Source organism: Nannospalax galili, unplaced genomic scaffold (assembly GCF_000622305.1).
Source record: "Nannospalax galili isolate Female #2095 unplaced genomic scaffold, S.galili_v1.0 scaffold227, whole genome shotgun sequence".
Classification (NCBI taxonomy): Eukaryota; Metazoa; Chordata; class Mammalia; order Rodentia; family Spalacidae; genus Nannospalax; species Nannospalax galili.
Window position 1 is genome coordinate 10,377,150 of NW_008360303.1, and position 27,967 is coordinate 10,405,116.

Genomic DNA, 27,967 nt, shown 5'->3' on the forward strand with positions numbered 1-27,967 from the left:
AGAATATATAAGAATATTCTTGTACTTTTCCACAGTTATACCTTCATTGAACTTCTTTCCACAACACTTTGGGTATAGTCATTCCTTTCTTCAGCTCTTTGTATTGCTTCCAGAACTCTCTGAAGGGCTGGTTTTGTTCCTTCAGCCTATTTATGTCATGGAAGATTTTTCTTTCCCCTTTGACTATAATAGACATTTTGGCTGGGTATAGTAATTTCGGTTGGCATCTATGGTCATTTAAAACTGGGCTACTTTGGTCCAGGCTCTTCTGGCTTTCATAATTTGCAATGAAAATCAGCTGTAATCCTAATGGGTTTTCCTTTACATGTGACTTGTTGTTTCTCATTTGCAGCTTTTGGTATTGTCTCTGTTTTGTATGTTTAGTGTTTTTACTATGATGTGCTGTGGAGAGTTTCTTTTCTGGTCTAGTCTGTTTGGTGTTCTGTATGCTTCTTGTATTTGTATGGGCATGTCTTTCTTTAATTTTCAGAAATTTTCTTCCACAATTCTGTTGAAGATCTGGTCCATGCCATTATCTTGGGATTCTTTGCATTCCCGTATGCCTATGATTCGTAAGTTTGGTCTTTTTATGGTGTCACACATTTCCTGCATATTCCATTCTTGTGATTTCTTAAATTTTTCATAATTTTTGCTTGAGTGGTCTAGTTTGTCCACTTTGTCTTCCAGTCTTGATACACTGTTTTCCATTTCATTCATCCTATTGGTGAGGCTTTCTCCTGTCGTTTCTAATTGGCTTACTGAGTGTTTTACTTCCTTCTTCATTTCAGCCTGAGTATTCTTCAATGCTTCTGACTCTTTTCTGAATTCATTCAGAAGTTTATCCCTATCTTCCTTCAGTTCTTTGATTTGTGAGTTCTTTAAATTCACTGATTTCTTTTATCATGTTTATTATTGTTTTTTTGAGTTCCATGTCCTACATTATCTCTAGGGGCTTTTCATTGTACCCCTCTATAGGACTATTGGTATTTGATGGGGATATGTTATTTTGGTTTTTCATGTTATTTTTTTTCTCTGTGATTTTTGACATGTAAATTTCTTTTGTAGTTTCTGATTCTTGTGTGACACTCAAGCCTTCAAGTTTAGGTCTGCTTCTTTATGTGTTTGTACATGTGAATTTCTTTTGTGGCTTCTGATTCTTGTGTGAGACTCAAGCCTTCAAGTTTAGGTCTGCTTCTTATTGTAAACTTTATGTGTCTTTGTGGTTTAGTTTTTGGGCATGAAAAGCTGGTTCCTCTAAGCTTCCGGTTCTCTGTTTTGATTTCATATTGGAGTGGCCAGATTGCTTTTGTCTACAGGAGTTCCCACAGAGGCCCAAGTTGGATGAGGATCAGATGCTCTCAGCCTTTCTCCTAAGGTCTGGATCCCTCCAGGAAAGATTTTGGCCTCAGGAATTTGAGGGTTTGACTGGCCTGGGAGCTGGGCCCAGGAAAGATGCTGGTCTAGGGCAGCTGGTGGCCATGCCACCCAGGATGTAAAGGAAGATGGGGGTGAGAAGCAGCCCCAAAGGTTCCTGGGGACTGCACTGAGGAGCTGCGTTGGTCTGAACACAAAGGATCAAGAAGAGGAAAGGTCAACCCTGGGGTCCAGGAAAGAGTCTGGTGGGTCCTGCAGCCCAGAGAAGCAGAGGGAGGTGAGGGTGGGACCAGGCCTAGAGGGCTCCTGGGGACCTTGAGAAGGACCTGGGTCTATCTGGATGCAAGGGATCAGGAAGCAGTGATGGACCCAGACCGAGAGGTCAGCCCCAGGGTCCAGGAAAGAGCCTGGCAGATCGTGCAGCCCAGGGAAGCAGAGGGAGGGGAGGGCAGTGCCAGGCCCAGAGGGCTCCTGGGGACCAAGGAGGAACTGAGTTGGTCTGTATGCAAAGCATCAGGAAGCACTGTTGGTTCCCCAGGTGTCTGGGGCACCAAGACAGGGAATGGGACAGGATCCAGGCTAGGAGGAGAGACCAGCAGGGGAGATGGGAGGGTGAATGAGACTAGGGGAGTCAAGGCACGGAGGTTGCGATCAACTTACCCTGGAGAGAGAGGTCTGTGGGTTGGAGAGCCATATTTTTTGTTTTTAAATCTATTCTCTAACTTGTGCAATACATTTTGAGGTGAAACAGTGAATTTTTTTTCTGATTAATTAGAGAATTTAAGTGACTATTACCCAGACTGATTTTTTTTTTTTTTTGAGTATTTGCTAAAGCCTAATTCTTTGCATTATAAGTCCCAAATGACAGCACCTCATTGTTTACCTAGCCTTTATACTTATATTTTTCAGTGAAAAAAATACTACTGTAAATTGTAAATAGTCAATACATAATCCTATTGTATGAAGATCTGTGACTGTTGGCCATGTCATCTCAGAGGATCAGATAAATAAAGTTTATTTCCTGTAAAAAAAAAAAATCAATTCTCTAAGTACAGGCTTACTAAGAAAAGTTAATAAGGCTTAGTGATAATTCCTATTTTTAAAAAGAATACCAAAGAATTGGGGCTGGAGAGATGGCTCAGCAGTTAAGAGCACTGACTGCTCTTGCAGAGGACCCGGGTTCGATTCCCAGCACCCACATGGTGGCTATGAACCATCTTTAACTCCAGTTCCCAGGGAATCTGAAGCCCTCTTCTGACCTCCGCAGCATTGCATGACACGCGTGCGCTCACATACATGCAGGCAATACACTCATACACATAAAATAAAAATAATAAATAAAATATTTTTAAAAAACAAAATACCCAAGAATTTTTGCTAAATATGTCTCAAATGTAACACTTTTGCAAAATGACCTTTATCAAGTTCCATATAGAACACTGCTAATTTTAGAAAGAACTACATAAAAATTATCAGTATTTGACTATATTTAACACAGAACTGCTGATTTCAAATAGCACAGTATAACGGAGGATTTCACGTGGTATACTATGGTGCAGAGTGCTTTGATGCGCAGGGAGGGGTTGTTTCCTATCTTTTGAGCGGAGCTGCTTCATGAGAAAAGTAGCATGACAGCTGGGATTAGAGTGACAGCGGGATGTAAATAGAAGAGGTGTGGAGAAGGAAGGCATTTAGACATTGGCAGCAATAAGAGACAAGACCCTAAGCCAGGAGAGTAGCCTAGTAGCTACAGGGTAGTGTGCAAAGGAAAGACACAGGGAATCAAAAAGGGTGACTGGAACTTGACTTTTGGTAGCCTTTAAATCTGTGTAAATGCTCCAAAATCATGTGATTCTGCTACAAAGGTTGAAATTTGAGGGGAGGGGATAAGTAGACACATGAATGCTTTCTGATATGTGGTAAAGGTCAACACAAGCACAGTTCCTGAGAGCCAATTCAGTCTGCCCTTGGAATTCTAGTAGTTTCTATCTCCAAAGCAACCTAACTCCCTTAAAAATTCTGGGTGATTAGCAGCAGGACTGAAACTACTCGGGCGAAGGGCTGCCTGGCCCCTGTCAATCCTGAGGGTGAGCTAATTTACCAGGGAAAACTTTCCTAAGACAACTCCATCCAGTTCAATGACTCCTAAATGTTGTGCTTTAAGATTCCTTCCTGAAAACAAATACCATTTAAGTCTACAAGTTTCAGAAAGAAATGCTTGGTGGCTTTGTGGGGAATTGTTTTTTTAAAAATCAAGCATGTCTAAGATATAATTTTAAAGAATTTGGCTCCAGGAGACAGAGCTGAAGCATGAGTCACGTGCTTCGCATTTCTTACTGGTGCCTGCCAGATTTTTTTTTTTTAATTAAGGAAAAATGGGTCAACCCGAAAGAATTTTTACAACTGTCAGAATAAATACAAGGCCATGTAACTCCATAAACTTTATTCTTTGGAGCCTTTCTCCCCCTTCCCTGGTGGGCTGTCCCTACATCTTATGTACTGAAAGGACATCTTTTCTGCTAGGCTAGAAGAAGATTGATATGATCTTGGATTAGAATACAGCTTCTTCAAATTTTAAGATTTTAACGCGACACGGGGGATCGGGGGGTCTGGGGTCACAAGAAAGCCTATTGAATCCAGCTTGAGTCTAAAGTCAATAGGAAACAACCCCACTTCTTAGAAAGAATCACCACCCATGAGACCGTTTTGAAAAACTTTTCAAGAGGCAAGCCATCACACAAAGGTCCAGACTCCAGGGGCACCTTAGGCCCAGCTAGAATAGCAGACATCCTCCATTCCCTTCACTCTGGGAGTCTCCTGGATGGTTGATCAATTAAGATGAGCACCGATATTCAGGTTTACTTTCACACGGGGTCTGGTTTAGTTGAAGCATTCCAAACAGCTTCTGCTACCCAGACCTAAGGTCTGGAGGCTATTCCTGGTAGCAGCCTCCCACTTATTGAGCAGACCAGCTCTTCTGGTAATGCATTGGATTACGGTAGACCACCCCAGAATGCTAACTTGAGAACATTTTGACCATACGTCATAGTAAAAAGAAAAGAGCACATTTTACATGGGGCCTGGTCTAAATGTGTGTATGTTCAAAACAAAAAGCTTCCCAATAATGCCATTCTGGTTTTTCTATTTCATTCTTTTCTAGTTTAAAAGCACCAATTTCTTAAACCACTGAACTGATTTCAGAACCCACAACCTATATTTTGAACACTAAGGTCTGAGAGCAACACTGTCCAGTATGAATATAAAGCCAATAGTAGGTAATTCCTCTAAGTCGCCATATTCAAAATTGGAAAAAGAAACATATGAGATTAAAGTTAACAATCTATTTTACTTAACCTATCAAATCCAGAATACCATCGTTTTAACATAAGAATGCTATAGGAAATTACTGAGATATTTTATACCATTTGTTTCATACTAAGCTTTAGACTTTGGAGTGGACTTTACACAGAGCACTCATTTCAAGGGCTCTGGAGAACATGGCAAATAGCTATGACTGAGCAGTGCAGCCCTAGAGTGCCTGTTCCCAGAGCCCCCAAAGGAGCACCCCAGAGCTTTGTGGAAGCAGAAGGAAGGCATGCCCACTCCTGCCCAATCCTCTGCACATTCAATCACGTGCCCTTATTATCCACCCACCATGCTATCAGCTCCACTGTGTTATCAGGCTCCACAGCTCTGATAAAAGATGGGAAATTTCACAAGGAAAAAGACCAGAAGCAAGGCTTGTAAACCAGTAACAAGCATTATCTCCTTGAAATGTCTCAAATACAAAGTCCAAATGCAGGGGTTTTGTTTCTGTTTTGTTTTGTTTTTTCCTTTTTTGGTTTGTGGTATCAGAAACATAGCAAGCATCACAATTCAAATCAGAAAGTAACTTTTAGAGAACTTGTTCGGAAAAATATTATTTGCTGATCACAAAGCTGAATAGCAACATGAGGTGATGGCAAGTACATCAAAAAGAGAGCCTGGGAACAAAAGCTGGAAGGGAGTAAGCAAAAGAAAAGAGAGTGTGTTATCACGGGGCATGCTGGCACATGCCTTTACTCCCAGCACTCGGGAGGCAAAGGCAGGCCATCACTGTGAGTTCGAGGCCCACCTGGTCTACATACAGAGTTACAGGCCAAACAAGGTGAGACCCTGTCTCAAAAAACAAAAACTAAAACAAAGGGAAGCTGAGTTATCTTGGTAGTATTATGAAAAATACCTTGTTTTGTTTTGTTTTTCTTTTCCCAAAACAGGTAAAAGGTTGTTACTTCACTCCTTTAAAAGTAAGATGGCTTGTCGTTGTTATTGTTGTTTGTTTGAGGCAAAGTGTCACTATGTAGCCCTGGCCAGCCTGAAACTCTCTTTGTAGATCAGGCTGGCTTGGAACCCATAGAGATCCAGCTGCCTCTGCCTCAATAAATCGGTTTTATCTACCTCCCAAATCCTGGGATTAAAGGTGTGTGACATCAATCTAGCCAAAAGTAAGATATCTTTAAAAAGTTCTCCACCAAAGTAAGTATGTGCCCTGTTGGATACCTATTCAAGGGAGAAGGCAAGGAAGCATGAACGAAGGGCCAGAAGCATCAGAAAACTTGATTTTGAGAGAGCCAACTACAGTTGGCTACTCAGAATGAAAGCACCTAAAAATATCTGGAATTTAAAACCTTTCAACTTAGACTTTACATTTGGCCAAATGTAGAAAATCAGGAGTTAAGAATGTAAGACAAGGGAGTAGAGGAAAGTGTACATGGTAAGAGGACAAAGCAATGTGAGTTCCATTCTTAAAAATGGAAATGGATACACAGTATTTTGTAATGTATATCACTAGTGTTTAAGTCTACCCCCCTCCCCCCGCCCCCACCCAAGGTCTTTATCCCTTCAGCTGTTTCTTTAAACTCCCACAGAGCTATGTAGCTGAGGAAGTACGACCATGAACTTCTGATCCTCCTGTTACTATCCGTGTAGCTGAGGAAGTATGTACGACTTTGAACTTCTGATCCTCCTACTACTACCTCCAGAGTACGGAGATTACAGGTGTGCACCATTATGCCTGGTTTAGCTGTACAGGAGATCGATCACAGGACCTTATGCATGCCAGGCAAGAACTCTACCAACTGAGCAACTTTCCTAGCCTTTTGTCTCTTTTTGCCAAGGAGTCCTGATGAAAGGGGCACACCTCAGACAGTGACCGCACAGCAAGCCTACAGCATCCATCTCAGAATGCGATGCTGAATTACAAGCATACCCGACCATCGTTATATACATGGGGGGGGTGTCAGATGCCTCCACAAAAATGTATTTAGCAGAGTAAAGCAGGACTGGCTTGATACTAGGCTCATATAAATTTGAAAAATACTAAAGACATCAGCAGATATAACAAAATAGGTGAAAACTCTAAATAGGATAACCTTGGAACTCAAAGCAGAAATTAAGTTCTTAGAGGTCCATCCTTGACTCATAACTCAAATCAACATGTGCTTAGGAAGTTGATAGATGAACTCTGAATTTGATGCATCCCATCTCTAAAGCTCACCATCACTTCACAAGATCAAGTGCAGAAGTGAAATAATGGTGACAAATACGAAGCAAAGGCAGCATTTCCCTTTCTTACTGAATCACTAGTTGAATAACAAGATGTAAGTCAAATCTAGCTTATTTAGTCAATGTTTTCCTTTTGTTTCAAAAACTGACACTGACAATATTACCAATGACAAGACATAAATTTTCATTAAAGATACATGTCTTAGTTCCAAGACAGAGGGGGCTAGGTAGCAAGACCCTGTCTCAAACAAAGGGGTATGGGGAGAGATGCCAAACAAGGATGCTCACTGCTTATGGATGATGTCTCAGACAATGTTCTGAGTTATGGGAATACTGAGATTAATGAAGTATGCCCTGAGCCCTCAAGACACTCAAGTGAACAAGGCCAAGGGAAACTAAAAATACCCTTAAGGCCTGGGTATGATGGTTCGCACCTGTAATCTCAAAACTCAGGAAGCTCAAATAGGAGGATCACAAGTTTAAGGTCAGCATGGGCTACCTAGTGAGTTTGAGACCAGCATGGGCTACACAGCAAGAGCCTGTCTCTAGTAACAAGCAAACAAAAATTATCAGTGTGACAAGTGCTGTAATAAGAGCTTTTGGTAAGTGCTAAGAAAACTCTCCCAAAAAGGGTAGCTAATCTAGAAGAGGTCAGGAAAGTAGAAACCGAAAGTTGTCTTTGAGCTGAGACCTGAGTAAGAAGAGTCTGTCAGTGGGCCCATGAGAACAGGAGCCCAGCAGGCAGATGCGTGGCAAATGCAGCAACACAAGGACCAGAGCTACATCTGAACATGAACTCACTGAGGATATCAGTGTCTAACACTCAGGACTCTCCACCAGGAATAGAACCAATTCTTTTCACAAAGTCACCACCTAGGGAACTACAGGGCCTGATGAAAGGGAACCTAGTTTCCAATTGTTCTACCGCTCATTGGTTCTATTAGAGACTCTTCAACCATCCTGCTGGAACTCAGTGCACCAGCTAGGACTAGAGGCTGACATCTGTGCCATGGCCACCAGCACTGTTTAACCTAGTCATCTCAGGTTTTACTAACCTTTATCTCTATAGCAGCTACTCATTGGGGATTGTCTGGGTAAACATTGGCTAGGAAGTTATTTTTGTAAAGGATTTCATAATCATTCAACCCCAAGCAAAGAAGACTCATGAAGAAACACTTGAGTCAACTTTGACTCCCTGACAGATACTTCCATGGGACCAGAACCACAGCGGGACACCCCAGGACACCCTCGATAGCATATTATCTGAAAGCTGGTTCGTATGACTCTGCTGATCACAGCGTCATCACTTTGCACAAAAATGAATGTCACACATGCATCCTGAGTCAGTGTACCAGTGTCCCTTCTTCTTTGGTAGCACATGCAATGCAGAATCAGCAGATGAGAGAGAGTTCAGTGTTTGTCAGGAACTTAATGTGAGCAAGTCACTGATTAAGCATCTTGGTACAGGAGATTTAATTTCTAGGGACAGCTCCGAGTACAAGGGTCAGTTAGCTCCAAAAGTCAGCTGAGAACAGGCACGAATTAACAGGGCATGGATCCTGGGGTGCAACTATCTCAAGAGAATAAGAAAGAATTGTAAGATGCTTAGAAGAGACCCCATTTGAATAGAAGGAAGGTCAGATTTGTGGCCAAGCAGTCAAAGACCCTGGAGACTATTTTTAAGCCAGAAGGACAGGAAGGAACAGGAACAAAAAAAGGAACTCACACAGGAGAGATGGAAAACAAGAAGGAAGCATCTGTAGTAAGCAAATGGAAGACAGTGAAGAAAACAAACCTTCAGAACTGTGTTCCTAATGGGGAGGCCAGGAGTGCTGCGGGAAAAGAGTGGGAGAGAAAAGGAAACATAGAAAGCAACAACAGAACTGCTCAAAAGAAGCATTCTAAATGCCTGCATCTTAGGGGGGGTCAGTGCAAAGCAGCGGGTAACATTCTTGCCTCTGGCATTAGGTCATGAGTTCAAATCCCACATTGGCCCCAAATCAAGAGCTGATTTTCCAGCAGCTCTGCAAGGCTGGAAACGAGTTCCTTCTGCTCCTTGGTGCATTTGCTTTACCACCCTTTCTGCAACAAATTAAAAGTATAGGAGGAGTTGGAGGGGAGGAAGTGGGTGTGGATTTGATCAAAACACCTTATATGCATGTATAAAATTCTCAATAATTTTTTAAAGTTAAAAATAAGTAAATAATAAATAAATGTACCAGCAAGAAAAGGAGACTCAAAGAGAAAAGTAGGAACTTTTCCTATGCAAGATGTTCATGGCAACTGTCTTCAGAATCCTGTGAGAATGGGCTGTTTATTCCATGACCAATCTGCAGAGAAGTCTAGTCATGCATCCTCACTGTACCCAGAGAACTAGAGGTAACTGTAGGGGCAGAGGAAACAACACTCCTTGCCCAGCATGAAAACATCAGTAGGTAATCAGCACGTGGAAAGAGAAGAGTACAAAACACTCCCTCTAGAATGACGGGAGAAAGGCAGGGCTAAGGAACAGATGTCTACCAGGCACCTCAGTGCTGAGTAGAGATGAAAGGCCTTTAGGTTAAATAACAAGAATATCCTTACATTTGTATAACAACCTATTCATATACATTAACTAGCTCATGAGATGCTCATTAAACCCACAAGCAAAAGGAAAAACAGCATTACCCCCATTTCACAGATGACGAAGGTAAGATTTAAAAATCATATGACAGTCTGAAAGTCACAACCTAGAAGTAATGCAGATCTTACTGGCTTGGGGCTCAAGTATCATATGAACTAATCAACAAGTGGAACACTAAGAAATTTTATCATTATCTCATGCAGTGTTATCTAGGACATGAAATTTATGTATACGCACAATTTGCTAACACCCTAAATTTTGCCCAGTCAAGACTAACATAATGCCTACCAAATAGGCTTTTGAATTGTTTCCTATCCTCCCATTTTTCCTCCTGAAATGTCAAATATAGAAGATAGAACTTTGCCCATGTTAAGTAGTTTTTTAAAAATAAAGATTAAAAGAAAATGCATGTGTATGTGTATATGCATGTGCATGTGGGTACCCATGGTGGCATAAGGAAGCATCAATTCAATCCCCTGGAGCTGGAGTTCCAGCTGGCTGTGAGTTGCCCCATGTAGGTACTAGAACCCAAACTCTGGTCCTCTGCAAGAGTAGCAAGTACTCTTAACCCAAAAGCCATCTTTCCAGCCTCCACTAAAAAAATTAGGACAAAAATGACACCAATAAATTAATTTTAGAAAAACTGGAGAAGTTTGAAATATAAAATGTTGGATCCTAAGATAATTTAGTCTATAACTGTGAAAACAGACAGACAGAGAAAACCAAATAGGTATTTGTGATGGTTAATCTTGATTATCTATGTGATTGGATTGAGAACCACCTGGGAGATTAGTAAAGTAGACTTCTGGGTACATTTGTGAGGCCACTTTCAGAGACATTACATCAGGAGGGCTCTGACCATTTAACGAATGGTTCTATCCATTGATGGATTTAAAATCTGAACAGACTATCGGGAGGTGTTACAACCCTGGAAGGTGGGACCTGGCTGGAGGAAGTAGAGCATTTGTCCTAAATCCTTGGGGGCTATATGTTACTCTATGCCCTTCTTGTTCTTTCCTCTTGTTTCCTGTTCACCATGCTGTGAGCTGCTCCTCTGTGCCCACGTTCTCACAATAGATTGAATCTTCTAAAACTATGAGCAAAATAAATTCTTTTAAGTATCTATATCCAGCATTCTGTCACGGCTATGAGAAAGTGAACACAACATTATTGAAATAAACAAGGATCACTAAACATGGTTGGTCCTTCTCTTGTGTGCAAAACAAGAGGGCAATGCTAGGAACATGCCTAGTATGGTTTCTAAGCAGCCTTGGGTTGTACATAATGCCACGCTTCTGAAAGCACATATAAGAAGGCCACACAAATGTCTATAAGGTTCCATATCAGCACTCAAAAGACAGTCCTGCAGTGGGTTGCTGACAAGAGCCCCCACTCAGTGAGTAACTACACACCATATCCTACGCCCTATGCCAAACGCCTCACTTACATGAGTTATTTACATCTCATAGCAATTCCATCAGAAAGGTACTGATATTACCTGCACTTTACAGAAGAGGAACTCATGCTTAAAGAAGGGTATAGAATCACTTAGCTCAAGGAAGCAATCTTACATGTGGCAAGGATGAGTTTTCAAAGCAGGTCTATCTGACTCCACTATGCAGGCTCCTGAACAGTACATACAACTACCTTCCTATCCCAGGCTCCCACTGGAAATACTCCTAAAAAGGAAGAGCAGCCAAGAGGAGTGAGCTCCTAGGAAGATCCAGTAGCGTGCAAAGAATGGCATGCTAGTTCTTCAGTCAGGCCTTGATGGCTCTGGGGCCCCACCTGTTAATACTTGCTTAAGTCATTTTGAAAATGGATTTGTTTATTGTGTCTATCATTAGGAGGAGTCAACCTTTGGACAGAAGTGGCAAGTCTTTCCCCTGTGCTTTGCAAACTAACCAAATGCTTCCAGTTTCCTGGGTTTTTCCATTTAGGACTATCAGTTATTTCAATAAACAACTTGAAGTGTTGCAATTTTAACTGGGAAAAGGCCTGACTATATAGCACTGTATTTTTAGCCAGCATCTAATCCAGCTTCAGTTATTTTTACCTATGTCCATTAAATGTTCTTTTGTTCAATTTTATAGAAAAAAAATGTCTTCAGATTCCAGCTCCAGCATCAGCAGTGAGAGAAGTCACGGGCATACAATGGCCCATTAGCAGGGAAGAGTAAGGTGGTACAGTGACTCTGTTGACAGACTTGACCAACAACAGTCCCTGTCCGCAGCAAAGGCATAGTTTGAGCCTTCAAATTCTCTTTAGAATGACAAAACTGTCAAGACTCTGCCTTAACTTCACTGTTATAAAAAAAGAAAATGAGTATTTAAATCAGCAGGAAACAAAAGACAAAAAAAATGGCATTGCTCAATCCTATGCAGAAAAGTGCAAATATACAGAAAACTTCTGGGGTTGTTTACATGGGATTAGAGTAAATGTGTTAAAATGAATTCAAATGAATGGGCCACAGGTGACATGAGCAATTAAGAACTAGAAAATGTAGGGTAATGACTTTTGGGTTTAGTTGTTCTTGTTGTTTTTAATAATTTTACTTATTATTTTTTATGTGCTTGAGTATATTGACTAAATGTTAATAAGTGTACCTATGTCATGCAATGCCCTGGGAGGTCAGAAGAGGGTGACAGATTTCCCTAGAACTGGAGTTATGACAGCAGTTAGCAGCCAGGTGGGTGCTGGGAATTGAACCCAGGTCCTCTGCAAGAGCAGCCAGTGATCTTAAACACTGAGCCATCTCTCCAGCCCCTGTTGTTGTTTTTAACAAGAGTTTTAAAAAGAAATGTAGAACCGTGGACACACCATCCCTCCCCGGACCAACACTATTACCTTGAGAAGTCACATACCAAATAGCATACAGGAAAGAGTGGCTTTGAGGAATGAAGCTAGGCAGAGACCCAAATCATCAGAGCACAGCCACATCAGAGAAGAGGCACCGGCATTTCTACTATGTTCAGCAGGATTGGTGGGAAAGGAGATTTCCAGAATGCACAAGACCAACGGAGCTTTCTATAGCAGGCAACTAACTGGTCGCCTACTGAATGCTGTGGATTTGTTCTATCTTTATTCCTCCTGTTCTTCCTCTATTTTTATTCTTTTTTAAAACTAAAGATGGTTCTCAGAATAAAGTTAGCCAGGTAATCACAATAACTACACAGTTGAGGAAAACCAAGAAAAATATGACCAAGTCAAACTTGATATGGAAGAGATTGTGGAGTGACATTATAAAGATAAAGCAAATCCTAAAATGCAATGCAAAATGTGGAAAAAATAACATTTAGGCTGAAAGAGGGAGAGAGGAAGTGAGAGAGAGGGAGGGAGGAAGAAGGGAGAAAGAAAAAGGAAGGGAGTGAGGGAGGGAAGGAAGGAGAGGGAGGGAGGGAGGGAGGGAAGGAAGGAAGGAGAGGGAGGAAGGAAGGAAGGAGAGGGAGGAAAGAAGGAAGGAAGGAAGGAAGGAAGGAAGGAAGGAAGGAGAGGGAGGGAGGGAAGGAGAGGGAGGAAGGAAGGAAGGAAAGAAGAAAGAAAGAAAGAAAGAAAGAAAGAAAGAAAGAAAGAAAGAAAGAAAGAAAGAAAGAAAGAAAGAAAGAAAGAAAGAAAGAAAGAAAGAAAGAAAGAAAGAAAGAAAGAAAGAAAGAAAGAAAGAAAGAAAGAAAGAAAGAAAGAAAGAAAGAAAGAAAGAAAGAAAGAAAGAAAGAAAGAAAGAAAAGAAAGAAAGAAAGAAAGAAAGAAAGAAAGAAAGAAAGAAAGAAAGAAAGACACTAGCACTCACAGTGAACCTTCAAAAGCAGCAGTGGTAGCAGCCAGGACAAATCATGTCAGAAAGGGTTTAAAGACACTGAATAGGGAGAGGATAAATCCAGGGCACCTAACCATAAAATTTCTTATGTCCCTAACAACACAATTATAAGTTTAAATGCTGCTGTTTAAAATACAGCTCTGTAATCATAGCCTGGCAGGTTCCAGATTTATTCTCCCTCCACAACCTACGAATTCATTTGCTTCCTTTGTAGGGAAGCAGACTTAAAAAGAGAGAAAAGAAAAGAAACCAGCTCTACAAGGTCATCTGGAATCTGGGAAGCTAAGCAAAGCTTTCTGCCCTGTTCCTGGTAAGCCACATTGAGATTCTGTCTCTGCTCATGATACATCAAGCACACCCAGATCTGGATTTTTCTCCTCGTGGGAAAGGAGGCATTTGCCAGTGTGTTACAAGGAATTAGCCTGATATGAGTCCCTAGAATATGTGACCCAAAGAGAGGAGACTGACACTATCCCTGGGAAAGCTGGCCAGATTTGGCTGGCCTACACGTAGAAAGCCAGGTGCCCAAGACCTCTGCCCACCCAAAATATCCCTTCTAGTCCCCCAGCCCAGTCTCCTTCCTCCCACACATACACTTGCCCCCCTCCCTAGTCCTCTTCACTGTGCTGCCACAGTCTCCCTTCCAGTCCCCAAGGCTTTCCTGACCTCATTACCACGCAAGCCTCCTCCTGGGTCTCCTTGCTACAGTCTGGCTTCCTTCCAACACATCCACCCTTCATCTGCAGTCATCACTCTAAAATGCAAATCTGGCCACACCACTCTGTTTAAAACTCTTCACTGATGGCCCCAGTGCTAACATGAAGTGAATTCCATAGTTTAGTGATTCCACAGCTGAGAACCAGGCTCTGAGCACCAGACTTCTGCTTTTCTCTCCAGCCCCCTTTGCTGTCACTTCCCAGCCAACCCCTGGCTTCTTCCCCAGGCTGAGCCTTATACAGCAGTCCCATCACAGGCCTCCATGCCTCCTCACATGCCCTGTTCTCTGACTGGAATGAACTAGGACCTTGAGACTGGCTTTTAGTTCTTCCTGGGCCATCCTCACCCACTGAAGAGCCCTCTCTGCTGTGCAGTCTTCCTGGCAGCCACCACCCTCGTCCCATCTAAAGTCCTCATCAGAGATCACATTTACCACAGGATACCAGAATCGGCTTAACTTTCTGTCTCTCCCACTTGTAACTCCATTAGTTCAAGGGCTGTTTTGCCTTATTCTGTGTCCCTATATCTAGCATTGCGTCTATCTTAAAGTGGGCTTTTCCTAAACTAATGAATGTTATCAAACAAAATGTTAGCAGGCTCAAATACACTTGTCAAATCATAGGAGATATTAAAGATCAACAAGAGAGTTCACACTGGATGTGACCAGAAATGACCCAGAAACTTCCAGAAACTCCAGAGAACTCCAAACTCAACTCTGTGGAGTTAGCCACCCCCACTGGTGAGCCAGATGCAGAGCTGCTAGCTGAGTTTCTCTCGAATTCTTTCTCTTGAATGAAGCAACCTTTATTATCAACCCCATTTCCAGTACTTGTCTTGCTCTGTTTATAGAAATTAACTTTTTCTGCCAAAACATACGTCATGGTAGAAATGTTTTACTTAAAGATTTTGCATATTTTAACATAACATATGTTACACAGTTACTGTAGATTCTGATTATTTAGAAGGGGTACGATTAAAAGGGACTGTATGCTGGGGACAAATGAAACAAACAAATGAGCTGGGGCAGTGACAAATTCTAACAGACAGCTAACACAGACAGGCACACCAGTTCTGTTCCTTTTTAATTTAAAACCCTAAGGGGATTTTACTTTATAGTTTCATAGAAGTGAGTATTACCAGTAACAGGTTATATACTTTTAAGTATGAAGAGTTAATGTACCTTTGCTTATGTTGCTATTATTGGCTAGAGGTAGACATGTATTTTAAACACAATTTTGTATTCTCTGAATTGATAAACTGAAATCGATATTATTAATTATATGCTCCACAGTTCTTGTATAGATCTCAATAGGTTTTGAAAGCAACAAAAGGCACAAATGAATGCAATACCAGCATCTCAGGCAATTCAAATGTACTGAGTTTTCTTGATTGGTACAGGCTACCATACTATTGGACTGATTATCTTAGAAACATATTCCCAAGGTCAAAATGAAAACTATCGGTTGCTTCATTTGCAGATGGTTACTAAATTTTGAGATTTACTTTCTAAAGCCTAAATTAAACATTCCAACAGACATGAAGAGCTTAACCCAAGGCCTGTTTTCCTAGATGAAAACAAGGGTGACCAACAGTAAACCAGAGGCTCCTCTGGGACTTATCTCCTCTCAGTTCTAAAATCCCACTCCCGCTCTTCCCAACCACACAGAATTGCAATGCTTGCCAACACTCTTTAACTCGTGCATTACCCTGCTTTCTTCAATGGTCCACAATAAGACAAACACAATTGAACCTCAAGGTTTTAAAAGGCACTGGGAAATTTTTGGTTGAAATGAATAATCACTATCTTTGTTTGTGCCCCAGCTTTGTTCCAGAAAGAATGTTGAGACAGCTATAATCATTACCTAATTGATTTTTCTCGCTCCCACGCCCCTCTCCTCCTCTATGTAAGCTAACATCTTCATGCTGATTTGGCTTTAAATGAGAAGCAAGTACACATTCATATTTATCAAGACAATAGTCATCTCCCAAAGGATGAGGCATGATTTATCCATCCAACAAACATTTATTGGCCAAGTCTATATCTAATGGGGAATACAAACAAACAGGCAACTACAACAGAATGAGATAGACAACGGGGATACAGAATGCTCTGGAACATACAGAAGGGACAGCTGATCCAGCCTGGGAGGGTCAGAGAAGAGTTCCAGAGTAAAGGTAGCTGACAGCTCAAGAAAGGAACAGCAAACATCCCTGAGGAGTCGGGTGGATCAATGCAAGTGGTATATCTGAAGGGGAGACTTCTCAGTCCAGGGGTCACTAGCATGTATTTACCATGACACTCCCATAGCCCACAGATTGACTGCAGTTCACCTACACACATGCATCTATACCAGATTTCCAGTTCATTTTATTTCTGTTAACTGTCCTCTTCTGTTTTACTGTCTTTGCTAGTCTTCTAGCTATTGAAATTTTCAACTCAGCCCAGCAAACATTCATCAAGAGCTGATGTGGGAAAGAGTATGACAAACGCTGGGCTCTGGGACAAGGCTACTTGACCACAGAAGTGCAGAACTAAGCAAAGCCATGTGACTATCAATTGATCCAGTCTGCTCCTCACAGACCTTTCAGAGTTGACCCAGCTCTAACAATCCTATGCTAAGTTTATCTTAGGTGTGACACATTTTTCTGAACCCCAAGTCTGTCCTGTCCTAAAGACCCAAAACTCCTTCCCTAAATTCTTTTCTTGTGGTCCTTTTGGGATTCTTTCCAATGTAGTACTTTTCCTGCTTCAGAGAACACTGGTATTTTTCAACTCATTTGTACATGTCACTATGGACATATACCACAATGCTGGGACCAAGACAGGTAATACATTTTGGCCATTTGCCCTTCCAAAACTCTGTAAACTAAGAGAATAATTGGGTAAAACCAGTTTTCAATGTCTTCCAATCCTGAGCTTTTATGGTTCTATCATAAAGGAAGCCACTTTTCTATGAGAACTATATATCAGCAAAATTGTCCCAACTTAAGATGTTACTATAAAGGAAAAGTAGGTGGACATTTCAATGATATTTGCCAACATACACCACCAATAGGCAAGACTACTGTTGCCTATAAGAGCGAACTGGGCCTGGACCATACATGGTATATATTTTAGAAACAAAGGCACAGGGTTTTGCTTTAAATGATCAGCAACTAAAGACAAAATTTGAGAAATGAATGACTTAAGTATTTGGGGTTGCACACTGCACATTTGAGAATATGCAATCATTTACTTATCCTTCCTAGAAATGAATATTCATTTCTTGAGCTCTTAGAATTAGAAAATATAAAAATTATGCTTCATCTTTTTAGGCTTGGTTTGGTTTGTCCTCTGTTTGGACAGGGTCTCAAGCAGCTCAGGCCTTGAAAACTCTATGTAGCCAAGGATGACCTTGAACTCCTGAACCTTTAGTCTTTCCCTATCCAAGCGCTAAGAATATAAGTGCTAGGTTTTTTCAACAGTACCAAGACTATGCCTACATGCGAATGCAACATAACCTCATGCACTTCTTTAGTACAACACATTTTACATGTCCAAAGTGGAGATTTATCAATAAAATACACATCTTCACAATATATCTTAAAATTTATAGTTCAAGTTATCATCAAAGCATAAGGAAGATACGGCCACATCAGTCAAAGCCTGCACCAGGTGTGATCACTAGGGAGAGCATGCTGCACGTCTCCTTGCTCTTGTGAATGAATGTTTTCTTCTAGCACTATGGAAGCAGCCCTAAGGCCACAGGCAGTTCTTGGCAGCAAAGAGCTAACCATCTGGGTACAAATCAGGCTTCTACTGTTTCGTGACTACGTGACCCCAGCAAGCAATGTAACCTAACTGGGCCTTAGTTTCTTTATATAAAAAAAGAGAATCATAATACCACCTTCCTCCTAAGGTTGTTGTCATATTTCAGTAGGCATGAGGTGTCTTCCTCACTTAACTTCAATCCCATTAACCCTAAAACCTGTTACTTTAAAGAATTCTGAATGAGTTACTGGAATGCAGGAAAACAAACATGAGGAAGCCACTGGGTCCCAAAGAGAAAGATTTTGTAATTGTTGTGGCTCAATTGGTTGAGTCATACTTAATTAAGCCTGGAATTTTCAAGGACAAAAACAGAGCTTCCCCCATAGGACACCTAAGACAAGAAAGCAGTAAGTAGTATCTGAGGTAAAGAGCTCTGGCTTTTGAGGTGTGGTGTGGCCACACTGACTCGCTTTGTTGAAGTGGGAGGAGTGTAGGATTCCTCCATCAACCAGACACAATCTCACATTATCCTTCTCAATATTTCGGGTCTACAGTTAAAACTAGAGTCAACCCCTCTGAACTCTGTACAAACCTGGAACACTGAGATAGGAAGGATAAGAAGAGAAGTGGAGTCCAGTGATCAGTTGGTAAGAATGACTAAGTAGCTGTCAACATCTAAATGAACGACAGATTATATGAGGTGGGGGCTACACAGTAAACCCCTCTATCTCATCCATGACATTCATTGCTACACTATCGGGCTAAATGCTAATATTGTCACCCATGCAACATCAATCTCATCAGAAAGAGAACAACCCAACACCAGAAAATACAAGGGGGATTCGAAGACAACCAGTTCAGAACTTGTGAGTCATTCAGAAATAGTCAAACAGGCCAAACCACACCAACATCACATTTAAATATATATATATATATCTCCACTAAAAACAAACAGGTGACTTGCCTGAGTTCAATGCACACAATTAATGAATGTTAGGATCATATTCTGAGTCAGGTACCTGCTGGATAAGCAAAGACCTCTAATTTTCACTGAGAAGGTTCTATCTTTGCAGACCACACCTGCAATGTCACCAAGAGCTTACCGCCCTACTCAATAGTATCTTGACCCTAACATAGTAGCAGGGAAGGCCTGAACTGAGGTACGTGGGGGAAGGCCAATGGAAAAAAGGAAAAGTCTGTGACACTCAGCCATGGCAGAGGGAGCCAGGGTTGCTGGCTCCTGCATTCAACTCTAAGACCTACAAGTCACATTGCCTCTGCTCCTCCCATGAGGCCCTAGACACTTCACACTCTTTCCTAGGAACACTGCTTCAAGCATGCCAAATGTTCTGAAACTCAGTGTCAATAAGCTGGGATGAAATACATGGTCCTCACTACTCTGAAGGCCATCACTAACAAAGCCTGAGCCAGGCGCATAAAGTCAGGTGCAAGCCTGCTCTATCCTCCTCTCTTCAGCCCACAAATATGTCACTGTGTCACCTCTAACCACTCTCTCCAACTGAAAAAAGTCCTTCTTTTTCCCACATGTTCCTGTTCACCCAAATAGTGATTCTGTCACCAGGCTTTCTGTCTCGCACAGTCCCTTGATTTGGGATGTGTTGAAAGATACACTGGACACTGGACGAATTAAGAACTCACATGATCCTCTCTGATATTCAGAATCTCCCTGGAAAAGTTATGTTTACAGAGAGCATCTTTTGCCAAGACCCCTCACTCTTCACTATACAAGCAAAGTCCTGGGTACTAATTGTGCATCGGCCACCTCCCATGCTATAGAAAGGAGGTCACAGTAGGAAACCTGCCCCCCCCATAGGAAGCAGATTTGCAATGGCCCGGTGCCTGAGCATTCAAGTATTCTGGGAGTAGGGACTGGGATGTCAGCATCAATAGGTGGGGTAGGGGGAAGAAAGGATACCATTTGGGCAGAGTGACTTATGGCACTTGTGGAACCGGGTATCTGCTTTCTAGCCAGTTCTCTGTGTCTGTCATCTTCTGCCACACCACCCCCAATCTGTTTGCCAAATACCTCAAGATGTTTCTGGGAGGTTCTGAATTATTGACAAACTTGGGGAAGACGTTTTGGAAAACATCAAGTATAAAAACAGACCTGTACAGCTAGTGCAAACACTTGGCAATCAGCAGTTTCCTTTTTAAGGCCAAAAGGGGGAGGGGGAGCTGCCTTGGCTAAATAATAATGATATTCACAGAAGAGCAGACACTGAAATTCCAAAGTTCAGGATCTCTGCAGCTCTACTCACCCCTAGCCATCTCGCTCCTTTATTGGCCGCCTGTTGAATCTGGACTCTTTTGAGGGTGACATGGTAAACAGCTCCTTCCTCTACCTCTTCACCCCAGTCCTGAATCGAGCTCTGCCAGGGATGGGATAAAGAGAAAGAAAAAGAGGGTTTTTTTTTTTTTTTTTTTACTCTCTACTAACCACAATCTATCCCAGCTGCTTCGCTGCTTACAACAGCACTCAGAGCACAAGATGGGCTGTTCAAAATAAATATCCCAATCAGAGCAATACAAGACACCCTGCGATAGAGGCCAGGCTGAGATTTTCTTGGCCCACAGCCCTTTCCTGTGGTATTCACCGACTTCTCAGTTTAGTTATTTTCCTAGATTGGCTCACATATCTTAAATCAGCGTTTTAAGTCTTTTCTTTTTCTTTTCTTCATAAAGAAACTGTGGTTTAGTCCTGATTAATTCTGCCCTGTTAAGTGAAAGGAAAAATAACTCATTTGTAAAAACAAAACAAAACAAAAAAATACTGTCTTTCTATAAGTGACTCAATCCTTTGCGCAAACTCGATTTTAAACGCACACAAACAAGTGTTTAAACGCCAAGAGCAAGAGCCCTCCTTTGGAAGTGAAGGAGTTTTCATGACATTTTCTCCTCTTACTGTTTTGGAACCCAAAAACTTAGGGAGTGCGGAAAGTTTTTATTCCCGTAGAAAGCTCTGGCAAGTGCAGAGAAAGCAACACAGCCTCATGGGGCGTCCACAGCAGTTTTAGCTGCGACCCCCAGGATGGCTATCGCCAGCCACATCTTAGCTTTGGGTTAAAGAGCCGCCGGGTCTAGGGAGGCAGAGCGCTCCGCGGGCTGCCTGGACTAACAATTCCCTTCCCTTCAAAGTTTTGCTCTCCTGACACGCATCTGTCGTCCCAGACACCCCGCAGGCAGGCGATGGCTGGGAAATCAGGCACCGTCTCTAGGCAGAAGAGGGGCAGAGGGGAGGGATACAGAGCAGAGAAAGCTCGGGATCGGCTGTCTGATCACTTCCACCACAGCCCAAACTCGGCCTGAGAAAGCGGGAGACTGGGAAGATTCCCCCAGCAGAGAAGCTTCGGGAGAGGGCGGAGAGCCCGCGTTACCATTTTAGCTTGCCAAAGCAATTTCATTCTCAGTTTTCTCTCCGGTTCGCAGGCGCTGCATGGTGCGCCCTGCTCCAAGCGGCCGCGGCGTCTGCTGCCCCGGCTCCGGGTTCGAGCGGCCCCGGCGCGCTCCCACGCGCCCTGCTGCCCCGCCGCCGCCGCGCGACTCGGGCCACAAAGGAGCCAAGAGCCAGCAGCGAGCAGCCCGCGGCCGCAGACTCCTCCCCGCGCCGCCGCTCCGTGATGTCAGGCTTTCCTGTTTGTGCTTGCGAGCGCACTCTCCCTTTCTCCCTTTCGGAAGTCCCGCGGATAAAGTCAGCGTGAAATCATTTCTCTAGCTCAGGAGCAATGGGGGCGGGGGGGGGCGAGGCTTTCGAGTTGATCGGGGTTTCCTGATGGCCACCAGGTGCCAAAGTAGAACCATGTGTGCCAAGGGGGTGTGTGTGCGTGGTTTCTGCTTGCCTTGCAGAAGGGAAGCGAGGGGGATAGAGTCAGGAACACTTGTGTTATCTGCCTGCTATCTGCTTGGAATTTAGAATAATTAAATCAGAGTGAACCCAGTTCTAAGGAAGTTTTTCATTAGGTTTAAGTCAGAGGATACCTGCGTATCCAAAAACCATGCACAGAGGTTCTACCCTGCCCTGAATGGACCAACTACCTAGACTTGTCTCTACTGCCCATTCCTGTTTATTTGTCTGCTTGCTTGTTTTCTTTTTTGAGTCAGGGTCTTGCTATGTGGCCCTGACTAGCCTCAAACTTGCTATGTAACCAAGGCTAGGCTTAGAACTTGTGGAACTTCTGTGGCGGTCCTCCTGCCTCTGTCTCCAGCGGGCTGGGATTACAGGAATGTACCACCTCCACCAGCTCTACCACCCATTCTGATAGGGCATAGTTACTGCCTCACTGGCTACCCTGGATGGGAGGAGACAAAGCTGGGAAGGGTTTGCTGGACCCAATAGAATGTGGCATGGGCCATCCCAGAGTCTGAGGGTTTCTGGAGTCCCTGTGAGTAGCCATGGTCTTCTGTCTGCCCTGTGGGGACACAATGGAATAATTACTGCAGGGAAAGCCCTTAAAGGACACTACAGATCCTTAACAAAAGGATCTTTACTGGGACAATACGTTAGTTTTTGTTTTAATCCAGTTTTAATAAGTCAACAGCAAGAGATAACAGATAACATTGCTTTTTGTTTTAATCCAGTTTTAATAAATCAACAGCAAGAGATAATAAATAACAATACAATCAAGTTTGGCACCTGCCAGAACTCTCTGCTCATTACAAAATGCTTAGGGCTCATATGTTTGACATGAATCACCTCCAATGAATTCAATAAAGACCTCTTGCTAATTGCCACTCTAAGGTGTAGCACTGAACTTTGGTCAATAATAAATAGATCACGAGCTGAAAAGTCAGGGAATCAAGTGCACTGATGTCCCCAGGAGAACAGAAGAAATGACAGCAAAGGCACACCAAGGCAAACAAAGAGATCTTTGCATGCTTGAGAATGTCTTCAAGTCATTCAATCAAGTTCCCTACACACAGCCAGAAGCTGCAGGTTTCCATGTCTGAGTAGAAAGGATCCTTGCTATCAACCCTGTTCCTGTGATTTAAAAATAAAACAAAATACATAGCCTTGATCCTTCTGTCACATCAGGACAAAGTGTCTCAGGAGCCAGAGAGATAGCATGCAGTGGCCCTACCTCCCTGCTGGTTAAGCTTTCCTCAGGCCCCAGGCCACCCTGGGAGGACCTATTTGATTCAGAAGACCACAAGAGGTACTGAGAACAAGTACACAGGCCTTGAGACTAATTTCTCCATCCACTTTAACTTAATTCAGGCTACAAATTTAGGAATTATTGAAAAATTTTCCTTCATAGATAAGCACTTTCTTTAGTGAATCTTTCTGGAGAAGCTTGGACTTGACAAGCTCCACTCAGGTTTCAGCTCACCCCTCCCTCTCATCTCTTTCCACCAGTCTCTGGGCTGGACACCTGGTGTGAACAGCATCCAGTTTAAATCCAAACTTAGAGTAAGAGTGAACTTGGACACTATTTCCCTTGCCTCCCCTTAGCTTCCTTGGCTGTAAAATGGAGCAAATATCTACCTCACAAAGTGTCAAAGGATTAAATGAAACAGCATAAGCTAATCATCTAGCACATGGAAGTGGCCAAAGAAACCTCCATTCTCTCTATGCATGTTTCAATCTGAAAATCCAGAGAGGTCAAGAAACTAATAAATGGCTATGGGTTCGGGGCAGGGGGCTTCTGGGAAGGGGTGGTAGAATACAGTGATATGAAGGGGGAAAGGGGAACTCTAGAGTAGGAAGGGTTAAATGGAGTGGGAAATGGGAAGAGAGGGCAGAGGAGAGGAAGTATGGGGAGGGATAAGCAACACTAAAGGTCTTTAGGAAAAGCCATATGGAAACCTACTGCTACAGAAGCTTCTTAAAGTACAAACTTATACATTATAAAAATAGAGGAATTAAAAGGAATTATCCTATAGCAGGAAGACAGTGCGCCTTCTAGACATCATAGGCTAACAACAACAACAAAAAAAAAACCCTCAATAGCAGGAATGGACTCCTCCAGATCTTGATGGGTCCTATTGATTCTATTGCTAAAGACACTACACACATGATCTATAGAAGAAACAAGGAGAAATCAAGCTGGTGCTGACTTCAGAGCCTCACCTCTACTGGCTAGTATTCATAGTGCTGGGAGGTGTTATGCAAGCTACTGAAGGAAAAAAATAATCATCAGCCCTACCCAGCTGTGAATTCTGTGAACTATAAAAACAATTGGCCTGACAAGATATGCCTACCAGTGCAATACTGGCATGGCTATTATGGGAGTAACCAACCATTCTCTAATTGAATTTAAGGTCGAGTTCCTAGAATGCAGCCCATACCTGACATTGATATCAGACTTAGGAACCTGAGGCTAGACAGATCACAGACATAGAACCTGATACTAGTTTTCTACTAAATAGTAATTGTATTAAACTGACTCCTATTAACTTATTGTTATACCCATAGATTAATGCATCTCTCAACTCTCATTAGAGAAGTGTCCTTATGCAGCAGATGATGATTAACACAGAAACCCATGACTGGCCAATGTGCAGAGAACAAGAGGCTTAGCCCTGAATAGGTCACCTATATCAAATTTCTGCCTCCCAAGGCTCAGGGATCATTGAGGAACAGGGGGTAGAAAGACTGTAAGAGCCAGAGGTGGTGAACAAACACAAGGAAATTAACTTTTCCAGAGGGCTGATCAGTTACTATGAACTTACAGCAATGGTGAAAGCATGCACAAGTCCCATGAAAGTTTAAACCAGACAAAAATCCCAGCATAGACCTGGGGAAATGAATAAGAAAACCCAACTCACCCTAAGAAGATTTTGGCAACTGATGGCTACTGGGAGGGGAGAGATAGTCTCTTTCAAGTCATCAAATATATTATCAAATACCATCAAATTATATTGTATGAAAATTGCAAAATTAAAAATATATATATGTATAAAACCTATATATATTCTCTCCCTACTGCACTTCCTCCTAAACTGTACAGACCCAGACTCCATGAGGAGTTGTGTATCTGCAATGTGGGGAAATCCGAAATGATGTCTTCTAAGTTACATTCAAAGGATTATTTGTATTTATACCTGAAAATGTGTGTTTTTATTCAAATCATTTTCTGAACAAACAAAAATGATAACAACAACAAAACTGGCTTTCTTTGATACAGAACAATCAAATGTTGAATTAAATGAGTTCTTAAATTTTATTTCAAAATATTTCACCCTTAGACAGTGTAATCAATATTACCTTATTACCAGGGCTTTTGGATTAAAGTACTAGTCAGTATGTGTGGAATAAACCTGCAACCCATTTATGAGTCAGTTTATTAACCATATTACTTTACCTATAATCTAGCAGGCCACCAAGAGGACAAGTTAACTTTGTTAACTGTCTTGTAATTTTTGTTGTATGCCTCTTTTGTCTCTTTTGGTAAGTTAATTCCTACATATCTTATTCTTTTTGATACTACTGTAATTGGGATTGTTTTCCTTATTTTATTTTTAGATTGTTATGTCTAGAAACACAACTGATTTTGTGGGAGAGGTGTACACTTTTGTGTGTACTTGGGAAGAAGGGTACACCCACCTGTGCTGGCCAGAGGCTGACAGTAGAATGTCATCCTTGATCGCTTTTCCACTTTATTTTTTGAGACAATCTCTCACTGACCCTGAAGCGCACTGTTTTGGATAGACTGGCTGGTCAGTGAGCCCCAGTATCCTCCTGCCTCCACCTACCAATACTGGGATTCTAAGTACATGATGTCATGCCTGGCCTTTTCATATGGGTTCCAGGGATCCAAACTCAGCACACATTTTCTCACTGATCCTTTTTTTCCCCCCAATACTCAGGATTCACAAGTAATTTTGTATTCTGGTTTTGTGTTCTGTAACTTTACTGAATTTGTTCAGTAGTTTTAATAGTTTTTTTTTCTATTGACATAGTAAATAAATATTTATTTATAGTTTGGAAGACAGTATGTTAGATGTCCGTGCTAACCCAAACTGTTGTCCAACAGAAGTAAAAACAGATGACAGGTGGAACTACATCAAACCAAAACGCTTCTACGCAGCACAGGAAACAAGCCAGAGTGGAAGCACAACCTACAGAATGGGGGATAAAACTTGAAATCGCATGTCTAATAAACAGTTAATGTCCATAATAGATAAGGAACTCCTACAACTCAACAGCCAAATAATAGCTATAACCCAATTAAAAATGGGCAACAGGCCTGAGCACATGAAAAGATAGCCCATACCGTTAATGGAAAGGAAGGAGGGAGGGACAGAGGGACGGACAGAGGGGGAAGGGAGAGTATTGAGCAAAGGGAACCCTAGTACACTGTTGAGAATGTAAAGTGGTACCACATTATGAAAAGTAGTATAGTGGGAGATCCTAGCAGACAGCTTGAGATGGTGGGTTCAGACCTCCATCGGTGTAGAGGCTCTGATCTCAACAGACCTCCAGAGAGTGCCGAGTTCTGGCCTCCCTTGGGCCTCCTATGGGCAGAGGGCCTGAGAATGCAGGGGACTGGCTGAGAGCCCCCAGATCCTGACTCCACGTGGTGAAGCCTTTGAGAGGGAACTGACAGATTCTAACCACTCCAACAGCTATCAAAATACCTGAAAGCAAATCCTGAATCCATCACTCTAGAGTCCAGCCTTAGAAGACAAAAGAAAAATGAGGAAGAACCCAAAAGAGGGATGTTTTTGGAAGCCCTTGTCAAGAAATTCCAATGGACTCTCATATGAATATTTGAAAACTGACCTGTTCTGACTTTTTTCTACTTCCCTGTCTAGAACTTGTAATGCTAATTACTCTTGCCTTTACTTCTCCTTCACATCTCCTAGTCACAATTCAAGAACTTTCTTTTCCCCCTAGAGATAAAAGTTAAGCAATTTGGGAGTCTTTTAGATAGGCCCATTGAAGGGGTACTCCAGTTGCCTCACTCTTCGTCCCTGTTCAGCATGAAGAAGCCAGAGCGGTCTGCGTCCCGAATCCCTATTGGCAATTTGGGTAACCTCTTCAGAGGATGGTGTGATAAGAATAGGAGGTAGGAATTGGCTAGGCAGTTAGGGTAAAAAGACCCCAAAGAAAAGTAGCCAGTTTCTTGGCTAAAAGTCAAAATGTCCTTGGGCTTCTTAGCAACATACTCTGTTCCAAAAGCCAAAAATGTTGAAAGTATTTGGGAGCTTTTTATCTAATCCTTAAAAGGTTTTAGGAATTTTAGGGATACCTCTTCAGAGGGGGGGAATGTTAGCATAGCCAAAAGCCCCATAAAATAAATAAATAAAAGAAGAAGAAAGAATACATGAAGTTATCAGAAAAAAGTGATGGAGAGATATGGGAGGAGTTGGAGGGGAGGTAGTGGGCATGGGTTTAATCAAAACACCTTATATACATGTATGAAATCTCAATAAATTATTTATGTAAATAAAAAAGAAAGAAAAGCAGTATAGTGGTTCCTCAAAATATTAAAAGTACATCTATAATAAGAGTCAATAATGCCAATTATGCATCTTTATCTATAAGAATGAAAGTCAAGATCCCTAGAAACACCTGTACTTCCATACTTACTGCAGCATTATTACAATGGCCAGGTGGTGAATACAACCTAGATGTCCATCAATAGATGGAAGAAAATGTGATGCCATGAAGTATTATCTACATTTTTTAAAAAATATTTTATTTGTATGCATGTGTATGTGTGTGTGCATCTCTATATGTGTATGTCACATGTATGCAAGGGCCCAAAGAGGCCTGAAGAGGACATGAGATTCCCTGGAGCTAAAGTTACAGATGATTGTGAGGCACCCAATGTGGGTTCTGGGAGCTGAACTTGAGTCCTCTGGAAGAGCAGCAAGTGCTGCTTAGTAACCATTAAGCCATCTCTCCAGCTCATATTATCCAGTTTTAAAAAGACAGACAACCTGCCATTCATGACTTCGTAGATGGATCTAGAAGATATTATGCTAAGGGAAATAAGTCAAACACAGAAAGACAATGGTCTCACTTCTATATGTAATCTAAGATACTCAAACACACAGATGCAGAGTAGAATGCAGGTGGGGATGGGGTTAGGGAGGTACTGCTCAAAGAATATAAAGGTTCAGTTATACAAGATAATTTCTGCACAGTACCCAGGGCTTCGAATACTGTACTCAATATTTT

The 27,967-nt window shown here is 42.0% G+C and overlaps 1 protein-coding gene across 4 annotated transcripts in view; it reads right to left on the reverse strand.

Moving 5' to 3' along the window:
• Rgl1 (ral guanine nucleotide dissociation stimulator like 1) overlaps positions 1–27,967 on the reverse strand; it is a 351,061-nt gene that overhangs the window by 114,285 nt on the left and 208,809 nt on the right. For 2 of the 4 annotated variants that reach the window (XM_029559234.1, XM_008824289.3), the window contains exon 3: positions 20,103–20,213. The exons of 1 other annotated variant lie outside the window; for it this stretch is intronic. In XM_029559234.1, coding sequence (XP_029415094.1) covers positions 20,103–20,213 — 111 coding nt within the window. Of the gene's footprint in view, positions 1–20,102; positions 20,214–21,218; positions 21,419–27,967 lie in introns of those variants that run through there. One more of the 4 variants, XM_008824290.3, reaches the window with a different exon arrangement.